This window comes from Perca flavescens, chromosome 1 (genome assembly GCF_004354835.1).
Source record: "Perca flavescens isolate YP-PL-M2 chromosome 1, PFLA_1.0, whole genome shotgun sequence".
Lineage (NCBI taxonomy): Eukaryota > Metazoa > Chordata > Actinopteri > Perciformes > Percidae > Perca > Perca flavescens.
In genome coordinates this window covers 41,555,530-41,569,766 of record NC_041331.1, presented here as the reverse complement: position 1 = coordinate 41,569,766, position 14,237 = coordinate 41,555,530, and the positions used below count along the sequence as shown (strand labels likewise).

At 39.4% G+C, this 14,237-nt stretch overlaps 1 protein-coding gene across 2 annotated transcripts; it reads left to right on the top strand.

Moving 5' to 3' along the window:
* The first annotated feature begins 347 nt into the window (after positions 1–347).
* On the top strand, positions 348–13,528 carry LOC114546610 (up-regulator of cell proliferation-like). Of its 2 annotated transcripts, XM_028565561.1 has the most exons (6): positions 348–395; positions 1,061–1,117; positions 1,371–1,438; positions 2,433–2,494; positions 7,912–7,986; positions 8,831–13,528. In XM_028565561.1, the coding sequence occupies exons 4-6, from the start codon at positions 2,455–2,457 to the stop codon at positions 13,492–13,494; spliced, it is 4,779 nt and encodes a 1,592-aa protein (XP_028421362.1). In that variant the 5' UTR covers positions 348–395; positions 1,061–1,117; positions 1,371–1,438; positions 2,433–2,454; the 3' UTR covers positions 13,495–13,528. The 2 variants fall into 2 exon arrangements, with proteins under 2 accessions (XP_028421362.1, XP_028421446.1); XM_028565645.1 differs by lacking the exon at positions 1,061–1,117 and having other exon boundaries at positions 362–395.
* The last annotated feature ends 709 nt before the right edge of the window (positions 13,529–14,237 follow it).

Below are 14,237 nucleotides of genomic sequence, written 5' to 3'. Positions count from 1 at the left end.
CCATGATTGAAGTAAAAGCAAAAGCAGCTGAGGTGAGTTGTTATTCATCATAAGTACAAATACACTGTTTCTTTCTCTTTCTTTTTCTATTTCTCTTTCTTTTTCTCTCACACACACACACACACACACACACACACACACACACACACACACACACACACACACATACACACACAAGCAATTTCTTTGGAAAAATTTCAGAGAGTTGTACTGCAGCTCCACCCTCTGTCTTCCCATCTGGCTAAGCAAATAAAGACACATGATTTCTGGGAAACAGACGGTTTATGAAAAGAGAGGCTGGCGCTTCCAGAATCTGCTGTTGCTTTTGGTTTCTATGTGCAGTATAAAAACATCTGACCCAGAGAGCCCCAGAGTCTCCTGCCGTCTGATGTCAGGTACGTTTTAGTGGAACTTTATAACCTGGAATCATGTTATGGTTTGTTTTAATTTGAGCTTTCATCCAAAATATATTGCAATAACTTACCTCTAGCTATCAAATGCTTGACACTAAAATTGCATGTATGTGTATCTAACCAATGACAGACTAAGGATACTTTATGTGCAGTTCTTTAAATACCTGATTTGATTGTTTGCAATTGTTCTGCAATGAATTACAAAGAATACAATGTTTTTGTTTCTGTGAAAGTAAAGAGATATTTATTTATTCATCAACGTTTGAAAGCAAAGGGGCGTTAAAGGAAAAGTCTGACCATCATCATATTTTTCATACTTTCCCAGTTCCAGTAAAACAAAGCTAGTCTTTAGCTTTTGTACTGTGACGTATTTCCAAGTGAATCGACTATTTGAACGGTGTACAGTTACAAGGCAACAGGGATTAAATCATATCCTTCATATTTGATTGAAGCAAATAAAGTCATGTGAGTAATGAGTCAGTTTGTACAAAAAGAATGTAACCATTTGTGCAATCAAGGCTAACCAAAACTGTATGGTTGAAAAAGCTGGGGGAATTTTTTTGGGTTGTTACCCAGCCAAATGAAGATAAAGTACAGAAAACTGTTATTTTGGTGTATTTATATATGCTTTCGGTCTGTATGTGCAGTATAACAACCACAGGCTGATGTGGAAAGCCCCAGAGTCTCCTGCCATCTGATGTCAGGTATGTTTCAGTGAAACTTTATAACCTGGAACCATTTTACTGTTTGTTTTCATCCAAAATATATTGCAATAACTTACCTCTAGCTATCAAATGCTTGACACTAAAATTGCAGGTATGTGTATCTAACCAATGATAGACTAAGGCTACTTTATGTGCAGTTTTTTAATTACCTTTTGCAACTGTTCTGCAATGAATTACAAAGAATACAGTGCTTTTGCTTCTGTGAAAGTAAAGAGATATTTATTTTTTCAAGGTTTGAAAGCACAGGGGAGTTAAAGGAAAAGTCTGACCATCTCTACACTGAACCCAGAAGGACTACAGGTACATTACCATTTAAACTACATATAAACCAATGATCAAATTAATGAAAGAAATTCAGCACAAATAATATCAAACTGTAATGTAACTCATAAGTGTGTTCAGCTTTCTTCTTGATCTTAAAGCCAAAGTAGGCAAATGGTTGTGCTACAAACTTCAGTTACACTTTACTTGAAGGTATCTACATAAGAGTAACATGACACTGTCATGAAAGTGTCATAAACATTATAAATAGTCATAAACATTTATGACGTATCGCTTCTTTTAGTAAGTGTCATTCTGTTTTTGTCGTGACAAGTTATGGTTAGGGTTAAAGTTATGGTTAGGGTTCATGTATCATGACAGTGTCATGTGTTCATGACAGTGTCATGTCACTCTTATGTAGATACCTTCAAGTAAAGTGTTAGCCAAACTTCTCTAATACAGAATCTATGTTGGTGTGTTTACACCAACATCAACATTTCTGTATTACAGAATCTGACGCTGGTTTTGCTGTTTACTCTGGAGGGTGTTGGTAGTGACCTTGTACACACAATAACGCACACCTGCACACACTCATTTAAACAGATTTAAACACAAATTAAGAACCACACATGCAACACAAACAATTTGACAATATGTACAGTATGTAGCATAAACCTACTTTCCGAAAACATAATGAACAGTGCATAATTCCTACGTTACGTGTCTAAATCCAAACCACTTTCATTAATATAAAATTGTGAAACGGAAGTTAGAGCGTCTCTAGCTTTTTTACTGTGACGGATTACGTGAAACGAATAGTTGAGCGGTGTACAATCACAAAACAACAGGGATTTAAAGCATATCCTTCATATCCTAAAAATTATTTAGCACAATACAGAGCTACAGACGATTGTCAGTCACACACTTCCCTCACCTGTTGTTTGACCAGGAAGAGAACAACGGGCGGCAGCACTGTTTATCTGCATGTGTTGTACTGTAATTAATGTTAGCTCTGTGCTGCTAAACATTGCAGATTGATTGATTGGCTAGAGGTCATGTTTGGTTGGATCCCCGGATTGTCCTACCTGATGTCAGGTAAGTTTCAGTGAAACTTTATATACTGGAATCATTTAACTCTTTTGTACTTGGTCCGTGTTTTCATCCAAATATATTGCAATTACTTACCTAAAGTTAATCAAGTGCTTTACACTGAAATTACATATAACCATATCTAATCAATGACACACTGAGCATACTTCATGTTCAGTGTTTTGACTGATCTGATGGGTTTGTTTGTGTCATATATGCAGAGGTGTCAAGTAACGAAGTACAAATACCTCATTACCTTACTTAAAGAACAATTCCGGCGCAAAACAAAGCTAGGGGTTATTACCTGATGTGTACCTACTCTGTCGCTCTCTGGGACATGTTTTCATGCTAATCGAATGAGTTTGGAGCTTTGACGAGGCTACCGCGGACCGCTGGTTAGCTTACAATGCTAGTATTTGGGGCATAGGGACAATCAAATTAAATCGTAAAAGACCACTAAAAAGGCTCGAAATATCACCACACCATAACGTTAGCATAATGAGGGTCCCTAAATGTGAACCGAAGCATTGACAACATTGTAAGTGTACAGATAGTTTATTAAAAAGATAGATTATAAAGACAGTTATAATTATATTATTTTACAGCAGACTTTTTACTTCTACTCCTTACATTTTCACGCAATTATCTGTACTTTCTACTCCTTACATTTTCAAAATGGCCTCGTTACTCCTATTTCAGTTCGGTTTGTTTTCATTCCGGCTTGTCATCGTTCACAAAAAACACACACACAAAAAAAAACATCCTATCCAGATAAATCGCACCACCCGGAGAGAGTGAATGTGATTGTGGTTGGATGACAAGTATAAACATATACCATTCTGATAGCCTATTGGTTTGTACGCGATCCATCGCACCTGCACAGACCTTAACGACCGTTATCTACCAGACCGAATAGCAACGCGGATTTCGGTGCCTTATTTAGGTGCCACTTAATATGCCTGCGCTTCTCTCTGATGCTCCGAAAACGGACGTTAGAGGGAACTGAAACATCGCCGCACGGGACGCTAGTTAACACTACACTCAACAGCAGGTAATGTTAGCCTAAAGTTAGCTAGTTAACACTACACTCAACAGCAGGTAACGTTAGCCTAAAGTTAGCTAGTTAACACTACACTCGACAGCAGGTAATGTTAGCCTAAAGTTAGCTAGTTAACACTACACTCAACAGCAGGTAATGTTAGCCTAAAGTTAGCTAGTTAACACTACACTCGACAGCAGGTAACGTTAGCCTACCGTTAGCTAGACGCTCGGATTAAACATGGTTAAAATGCTGACAGCTGAAAGGTGTAAAAGTGTGTCTGTATTTCACTGGAGAGGACTGTAACACCAGACTGTAGCTGCTGTTGTCTGAACACAGACTTAGCCTGAAATAAGTTATTAGGGCCCGAGCGCCGACAGCGGCGAAGGCCCTATTGAAACTGAAGGAATTATTGTTTCTTTCTATTATTATTTTCCCGTCAAATGAATTGGCTTTTTGAGGAGCTTAATATATTCAAAAACTCACCAAATTTGGCGGTCGCATCAAATCTGGTGAAAATGTACGTATTTTAAGGGTTTCGGGAATAGGCGCACAAAAATGGCTCGCTAGCGCCCCCTAGAAAGTTAAGAAAATTGAGCCCCTGCAGTGCGTTTAATGTAGACTCACGAAACTTGGTACACATATGTAACATGTCAAGATGTACAAAAAACTTCATACCATACCCTAAACCAGGGGTCACCAACACGGTGCCCGCGGGCACCAGGTAGCCCCCAAGGACCACATGAGTAGCCCTCAGGCCTGTTCTAAAAATGAAAATTGAATATCTGTTTCCCACCTTGTTAAGTCATTGTTGATAGTTATTGTGAGAAATCATTAACTTGATCAGTGTCTTCACATAGGTGAGTATCATTAATCATTAATAATCATATATAATGAAAGGCAAACTGAGCATATTTGTTAGGCTATTTCAGAAGAGTGTGTCAAACTGGTAGCCCTTCATATGACTCAATACCCATGAAGTAGCTCTCAGTTTCAAAAAGGTTGGTGACCCCTGCCCTAAACCCAACAGGAAGTCCGCCATTTTGAATTAAATGTTCAAAATTAGTGCGATTTTGGCCATTTCCACATGTCGTACTTTAACGAACTCCTCCTAGAGATTTCATCCGATCAACGTCAAACTCGGTCTGTGCCATCTTAAGATGTTAAAGATGAAAAGTTGTTAAAAGAAAAACTTTTCGTCATAGGGCGTGGAGGAACCCTCCCTGATCTAAACCAAGTGGGGGGCGGCCATTTTGTGCGTTTTGTCACACAGGAAGTGGGTGTAACTCGAGTGTACATTGTCCGATTACCTCGAAACTTTTCAGGATTCATAAGAGTCCGACCCTGAGGACAAATAAAGGCCGATATTTACTTAAAGTCATAGCGCCCCCCGCTGGCAACAGGAAATCTGCCTTATATGACAAACATCATCCGATTTGCATGAAACTCAGAATGTGTGGTCTACGTGTGATACTGAGCCGCCCCCTATAATATGACCATGCCCACTTACTCAGGCCACGCCCCCTTTCATAACTTTTGAACCGTTTAAGGTATACCCTTGTGTGAGGTATCACTGAACTCAGCAGAGACTTCCTTCTTCATTGGTAATGGTTTGGCCCGCCCCCTATGTTTAAGCCACGCCCCCTTTTATTACTAATGGCCCGATTGATGTAAACACTTGTGTGAGGTGTGATTGAACTCAGCAGAGACTTCCTTCTTCATCGGTGATGGTTTGGCCCGCCCCCTATGTTTAAGCCACGCCCCCTTTCATACATGCTGACCCATTTAAGGTAGAGTCTTGTGTGAGGTATCATTCATCTCAGCAGAGGCTTCAATTTTAATTGATGATGGTTGGGCCCGCCCCTTATGCTTTAGCCACGCCCCCTTTCACAGCTAATGAACCGTATGAATCATTAATAATCGTAGACTCTTGTGTGTTAGGCTATTTCAGAAGAGTGTCAAACTGGTAGCCCTCATATGACAACACCCATGAGCTATCGTTGAACTCGGCGGGGAGTTCCCTTTTCATTGTTGACGATTTGCGGCGTCTGAGTGCCGCACGAATGCACGGTCGCAAGGAGCAGCGTTCGCCGGTAACCCCGACGTGCGCAGAGGCGCGAGGGCCCGTCCATCGCTGCTCGCAGCTTTAATTGTTTCTTTCTATTATTTTCCCGTCAAATGAATTGCCTTTTTGAGGGGCTTAACATATTCAAAAACTCACCAAATTTGGCGGTCGCATCAAATCTGGTGAAAATTTAGGTATTTTAAGGGTTTCGGGAATAGGCGCACAAAAATGGCTCGCTAGCGCCCCCTAGAAAGTTAAGAAAATTGAGCCCCTGCTGTGCGTTTAACGTAGACTCACAAAACTTGGTATACATATGTAACATGTCAAGATGTACAAAAAACTTTATTAGAGCCATACCCTAAACCCAACAGGAAGTCCGCCATTTTGATTCCAATGTTCAAAATTAGTGCGATTTTGGCCATTTCCACATGTCGTACTTTCACAAACTCCTCCTAGAGATTTCATCCGATCAACTTCAAACTTGGTCTGTGCCATCGTAAGATGTTAAAGATGAAAAGTTGTTAAAAGAAAAAATTTTCGTCATGGGACGTGGCCGTGGCGGGCCGGCCATTTTGTGCGTTTCGCCGCCAAAACAGGAAGTGGGTGTAACTCGAGTGTACGTTGTCCATCTGGCTCGAAACTTTTCAGGATTCATAAAAGTCCGACCCTGAGGACAAATAAAGGCCGATATTTACTTAAAGTCATAGCGCCCCCTAGTGGCAACAGGAAGTAGGCCTAAAAGTCAAGGTGCTAAACTCCTCCTAGAGATTTCATCCGATGGACTTCAAACTTGGTCTGTATCATCTCAACACCTTAACGATGAAAAGTTATTAAAAGAAAAACTTTTCGTCAGGCGGTGTGGGCGTGGTGTGGCGGCCATTTTGAGTGTTTAGCGATGAACAAAGAAGTTGTTGTAACTTGAGTGTACATTGTCGTATCTGCCCGAAATTTCTCACGATTGACAAGGGTCCAGGCCTGAGGACACCTACAGGCCAAAATTGACTTTTGGTCATAGCGCCCCCCGCTGGCAAAAGGAAATGCGCCTTATATGACAAACATCATCCGATTTACATGAAACTTATGTGTGGTCTACATGTGATACTGAGCCGCCCCCTATACTTTAACCACGCCCACTTACTCAGGCCACGCCCCCTTTCATAACATTTGAACCCTTTAAGGTATACCCTTGTGTGAGGTATCATTGAACTCAGCAGAGACTTCCTTATTCAATGGTCATGGTTTGCCCCGCCCCCTTATACTTAAGCCACGCCCCCTTTCATAACTGGTGACCCGTTTAAGGTAGAGTCTTATGTGAGGTATCAACGAACTCAGCAGAGACTTCTTTTTTCATTGGTCATGGTTGGTCCGCCCCCTATGGTTAAACCACGCCCCCTTTCATAACGTTTGACCCTTTTTAAGGTAGAGTCTTATGTGAGGTATTATTAAACTCAGCACAGGCCCGTCCATCGCTGCTCGCAGCTTTAATTGTTATTCAATTTTTAATAAATCAGTTAATTTGGACCCTGTGGCCTTAGCAATACACAAGCCGTTCTTTAATGTCGCCTTGTGCTCCTTTTTAAATTCAGATAAACTTTTAATTAATATTTTTGAACATACAGAACAAATACAATTGAACAAGGTGATCCTTTTATATATATATATATATATATATATATATATATATATACTGTATATAAAAATAGAGAGAAGAGATGTGTCACCTTTTTCAGCCCTTCTGAGTTTGCAGGTATGATTTTGATATAACATTATAGTCATTATTGCCTTTAGAAAAATGTTTTTTTGTGGAGGTGGGGTAGTGCACTATAGGCCCCTGTGGTGTGGGCTAAGCTTTTAGCCTTAATGGCATTTCTTTCCCCTTATATTACTTTTACTTTTATACTTTAAGTAGTTTTGAAACCAGTACTTTTACACTTTTACTTGAGTAAAAAGCTTGAGTTGATACTTAAACTTCTACAGAAGTCTTATTTAAACCCTAGTATCTATACTTCTACTTTAGTAATGAATGTGAATACTTTTGACACCTCTTCATGTATGGTATTCTAATGCACTTGCGTATATACTGTGTGTTATACGGTAATGCAGAAAACATGACCTAAATGGTTCTCGTGAATGTAGATGTACATATGTACATAGGTACATATGTACCTGACGGTAATTTATTAAAGAACAGCTAAAGCTAAGACAAGCCTCCATCACAATTATTTACAGTTTGTAACTGATCAGCAAGAAATTGATTTGAATGAAGAATAGCTTACAATGTTTTGTGTAAAACTAAAATATATTTATTGTTATCTTTAGGTGCAAAGACCCAGGGGAGTAAAGAGAAAAGTCAGACCATGTCTACACAGAACACAGACAGACAACATCCTGCAGGTACACCCACACTTAGAATACAAAAGATATTTTTAGAGGGGGAGCGATTGATGCATGTAATAATTCATTTTCAATGAGTGGGAAGCCGCAGGTAGGTGGGGCTATTTTCTCAACAGTTATAAGGACATAATCAGTAGGGCTTTCGCATTCAGAGCATTGGCGCAAGACTGTATGTATCAAGTAACGTTTTGTATAGTTTTTACTTAAATTAGGCTATAAAGTTAAGACTTTGGTAATCAAGCTCACTTTAGATATCAACAATAACAGTCTTAGGTTTAGGATTGACATTTATTTTTATTAATAAACCTGTGATTAGATTTATATCATAGTCAACTTATGTCATTCAGTTGTACCGGCAGGGGTACAGTAGTGCACAGAAGCCATGGTTACCACGCATATACTGTAGCATTTGGCCTTTACTCGCATAGCTTTTATGGGTGTCTTTTTACAAATTTACATGAGTAGTAAATTTAGACCGTGCAGATCCAAGCTGACATGCAGACAAAGTGTCGCTTAAGTTCTAAAAAGACCTTATCCAGTAATGCGCCAAGAAACAAAGTAATGCTACCAGACTGGTAGCAGGGGCAAACGGCAATATTGCCTCTGTCCAAAATCCAAAAACATCTGTTTATCAAAACCTCCAAAGCCCACAAACCTGTACACAAACACAAAATGTAACAAAATTCAGATTTTTGATTCAGAGGGAGTTACAAAGTCACTCTTCCCAGGTGTTATTCTCAAAGAAACAGCATGTAAGTGTAACTCACACAAGCAAACACAAACACACAATACAATATGGGCTACTTCATTAATTTCTAAAAGTGATCTTCTTTCTCTTTGACAGTCCTACTCAACTTCCTCTCCAAAGTTGGACTGGAGACATTTTATCCTAACAAACTCACTCTTCGGTCTCTATTGGAGATCAACAAAAACAGCATACATGAAGAAGCTGTCTCATCTGTGAAGGGCATACCGTGGGGTTTTCTCAGAAAACTATTTAAACTCAATTCTGAATGCAGGAGCTCTACACAATTATCAGACAATGATGATAATGATGTTCTTGACCTTGAAACTTTAGATGACCCTGCAGAGGATAGTAAGGTCAACCCTCTCGACCTCATAGTAGCACTCTTCCTTTGTGCTGACAGCTTCTTGCAACAGGAACTGGCCCTCAAGATGTCAATGTGCCAGTTTTCTGTCCCACTGCTGTTGCCCCATGCCAATAACAGCCAGAGTACCATGATGCTTTGGGCTCTGAGAGACATCGTCAAAGAGTGGCGTCCACATGATTTGTCTGAATCAAGAGGGTTTGTTGAAGACAACATTATCCAAGCAGATATTCCATTCTACTCCTTTGTGCGGCTGAAAAACTGCAGTTTATCCAAGTCCCAGTGTTTGAATCATATTCTCAGCTTTGGTCAGTACAACAAAAATATGTTCATACACAGAGATATGAAAGGAATAGCACATGAAAGGAAAATTGCCAATGGTTTAGTAGAGGTTTGCTGGTACCTTCCCAGTGGTACTGAAAATCTTGACATATTTCCAAAACCAGTTGCCTTCGCCAATTTGCGAGGAGACATTTGTGAATCACTCGCACAGTTCACTTTTCTTTTTCAAGTGTCAAATGCTACCTTTGTATTCCTGGACAAAGTTGAAGAAGAGGAGCACAAGATTCTGACTTCTTTTCAAGATGTGACATCCAAACTGTTCTTCGTTGTTAACCGCAAGGAGGGGAATGTTACAGAAGATATGGGGTCTGTCGAGAGAACACAGAAAGAATTGGACTTACCAAAGACCAGTATAAAAACCAAAGACCCAAGGGTAAATGTTGCAACGTTTTCAGATAAATTGTGTACAGCCATCAAGAAATCACTGACTGATGTAAGAACCACAATGACAATTGAAAATATGCTTGAGAGAGCTGTTGAACTTGGTTTGTCTGTGGATGAACGCACAAGTGACGACGAAAAGAAAGCAGCTCAGGAGATTGTGAAAGGAATTGGGGTGCAGTGTATACAAGACTACAAGAACCAACAACTTCCTTTGCAAGGTGTTAACTGGAAAAGGTTATCACAGTTAGAAATGAAGGAATGTAGGTTACAAGAACCTGGTGATCTAGAACTGGAAGAATATAAATCTCAGCTACAGGTAGAAAAACAACAGATTAAAAAGGAGCTAGGCAAACACAAACTATCACATGCTATGAAGAGTTTTATTGACCACTTATCTACAACTGACAAAGACAAAAGAGATTTTTTCCTAAAGTGGATACATTTTCAGCTTAATGCACATTTGCAGGCTGCCATTCAACTACCTTTAAACTTCCGTCACAAGTTGACAGAGCAGAGTGACAAAGAGGAGAAAAACATGAAAGAGATTGCACAGCTGGATCAGGCTTTGCTAGATAGCTCTTTAGGACTAGAGCATTACATGAGAGAGATGGGGCTGATCTATGAGGTTTCCTTGCAGTCACGAGACACTGCTGATAAAATATCTCGTCTTCCTGGTTTGGCTGCTGAAATGCTGTTGGATGGATATCCTTTAGAGCTCTTAGATGGAGATGCTTCTAACATCCCAGAGAGATGGGTGACAGATGTGCTAATGGAGCTTCACAGGAAGGTTGGAGAGAAGAGCAGACTGTTGGTACTGACGGTGTTGGGTGTTCAAAGTAGTGGGAAGTCAACACTCCTCAACACCATGTTTGGTGTGCAGTTTCCTGTCAGCAGTGGCAGATGCACAAGAGGAGCTTATATGCTCTTCCTCAGAGTAAGTGAGGATATGCAATGTCAGCTGAACTGTGACTTTATAGTTCTCATTGACACAGAAGGTCTTAAATCTCCTCATTTGGCACAACTAGAGGACAGCTATGAGCATGACAACCAGCTGGCAACCTTTGTCATTGGCTTAAGTGATGTCACCATTATCAATGTCTCAATGGAGAACTCCACAGAAATGAAAGATGTCCTGCAAATTGCAACACATGCTTTCTTGAGAATGAAGGAAATTGGTAAAAAGCCAGTTTGTCATTTTGTGCACCAGAATGTTGGTGGAGTCTCAGCTCACGCAAAGACCAAGGCCGACAGAAAACTTTTCTTGGACCAGCTCAATGAAATGACTCAAATTGCAGCCGAAATGGAAAAGCAGCCCACTATAAAAGCTTTCACAGATGTTCTGGACTACGACATGGAAAAAAACAACTCGAACATCCCAGGACTCTGGCATGGGACCCCACCGATGGCCCCAGTAAACACAGGTTACAGTGAAGCTGTAGCACGTTTAAAGGAAAATCTTTTGAAGACCGTAAAAAGGGACAAACCCTATGAAGTGTCAAAAATCCCAGAGTTTCTAGAATGGATAAGAAGTCTCTGGAAAGCAGTCAAATATGAGAACTTCATCTTCAGTTTCAGAAACACCATTGCGGCTCATGCATACGACAATGTCTGCAAAGAGTTCAATCAATGGGAATGGGAGTTTAGAAAAGAGATTCTCTCCTGGCAGACATCAGCAGAGTGGGATATCTTATATGGTGACAACAAATCTGATCTCAGTCATTTGAATGAATTAGTCCAATCAAAACAAATCCAGGTGGCAGTAAAAATAGCGGACCAAGACAGAATAATGAAGCAGAAACTGCAGGAATACTACAAAAGGAAAGACAGACATGTGAATCTGATAGAGAAATTCAAAACTGAATTTTTCAACAGTATCAGTAGTCTTGCAAATGAAATCCGACGATCAGTAGACAATAAATTGGATTGTGCACTTGAGCTAAGAAAAAGTTTAAAAGAGGTTCAGGACATTCAAAGAAACAACAGAGGAATGATTGAAGAACAAGTTATGAAACTTTTGAGTGACTGCAAACACCAAACACTGACTGACGAAGAATTGGAAGATGAGTTTGAAAAGATGTGGGCTGAAGTCACTGTAAATGTGTCCGGTCTGAAAGAACAAAACATAGAAGCAAGCATCTTAAAACTATTGAGAAAACAATTCTTAAATCATAATGTCAATGAGGAATTAGATAAGATTGGAGACCTAAAAGACATTGTGAAGGACCCATTTAAGGTAAAAAAGAAACACTTGAAAACACACCTGCCCTTGATGAAAGACTCTCTAAAAAGAGAGTTGCAGAGCTTTGCAGACAGTGTTATTGAGTCTTGCACACGGTTTGTCCATGATATTGCAAAATCAGAAAGAGACTACAATGATTCTTTTATAAGAGAGCTTCTGGAAAAAGTGGATGAATCTCTGAAACAATGGAGCAAGCAGTGCAAGCCCAAGTTTGAGTTTGACCTGAAACTTTACATGTGTGGCATTGCCTCAAGAGAGTTCCTTCACATGCACAGAAAATTCTTGTCAGTTAGGGATCCAAAACGTCAGCTGGAGAAGTACAAGCCTCAGTACTTGTCAGATTTTCTTGATTTATACAAACAGAGAGATGATTGCCAACGAAAAGCAAATGATTTTGTCAGATGTTGTATCAAACCTGCTGTTGAAGAGTACATCAGTAGATCTCTGGGAATAGACATTGTAGATGAGATTTTGACAAGTTGCCATTCAGCAGAGTACAGTTCACGCTCCTTTTTCCAGTACAACATTCAGAAAGAGTTGCTGCAAAAGGAAGACTTTGGGGGTTTTGTTAAGTACATTTGTACGTATGAGATTTTTGTTAAAGATTGGATATTTCACCACATCTTGCAAAACATGTCAGAAGACAAAACTTTGTGCAAACTGAAGAATAGGAATTTGGAGGTCATAGTAAACAAAATAACAGAAGCCAGAGAACAAGCCTCTAAAGGAGAGGATGGTGTTCTGCTTCCAGATAACCAGGAAAGCATCACAAAGCTCATCGACAACATGCGCAAATATTTGATCAAAGACATCTCAATTTCAGTGGAGGCTGAAAACACCTCCTTGTTTCAAATCCAAAGCACATGTCATCCATTTACAAAGAGCCTCAGTAAATCATTGGGTGAATTAAAGGAACAGCTGCAGGACCAATTTTTTAACTGTGAAGACATCACTGAGACTCTGAACAAACTTCCAATCAAACCACAAGATGAGCTTTTCAAGCGGATGTTTGGCTGTGGACAACAATGTCCATTTTGTAAAGTTCCTTGTGAGGCTGGAGGCAAAGAACACGAGAAACATCATGCAGCTGTTCATCGACCACAAGGTCTTGGTAGATACAGGGATGTGGACACTAAGAAGCTGGTTCCAACACTGTGTACAACGAGTGTGCACAGTAAAGATAAATTCAAAAACGCAGACACTAAATGGGAGTACCATCCTTATAAGAAGTACACCAAGTACTATCCAGACTGGCTCATTCCTCCTGACTCCACCATCGAGGCATCGGACTACTGGAAGTATGTCCTGGTTCAATACAATGAAAGATTTGCTCAAAAATACAAAGGCAAACCAGCTGATGTTCCAGAGGCCTGGAGGAGAATCACAAAGGAACAAGCTCTGAAGGGATTAAAAGATGCCTTCAATATAAAGTGAACAACATACCATCCTGAATATCTTTAAAACTAAACATTGAAACATGGAAGATTTTTTCATATACAAATGTACAGAGAAGACCAAAAGGAAACAGGAACTGAAGATGTTAGAGCATTCAGCAGAACAATCAGTCAAGACAGATTAATACTGTTTGAAAACCATCAACTTGCCTGCAAAAATAATCTTTACGTAGAAAAGTAGAAGTTATCAGCATAATGTGGTGTAATGAAAACATCTCAAACATTTTAGAAGCTGCGCAGGAAATAATTTAACTATGACAGACTATAAGATTTTATATTTTAGTTTACTATTGCAATAGATGATTTAAACAAGTTGCAGACAATGAAATGCTCTAAATAGTTATGTTAGACTTAAATATATTCTATACTTTATATTTATTACTTTGTTTTATATTTTTTTTACAAATGTTCTTTTATCAATCTTCTGTAGTCCCTCAAGCACATAAATGATGTGCACAATAATAATGTTGACAAAGATAATTTAAAAGAAGTTTTGTTTGACTTTTTTTGGTTGTGGTCATTAGAAATGTTTTTTTAACCTATTTTCAAGATGCTGTATGTCTATGTTTACAATGTCTGGTGTTTACAGTTATGATGCTGAAAATGTACTTCAGTGGAGAAGGACTTCATGTCAATGCTTTTTGTCAGTTTTTGGTTTTGGCTACTACTGTTTATTTCTTTTTCTATTAATTTTTTAAATGTTAATACAACTGGTGTGCACAA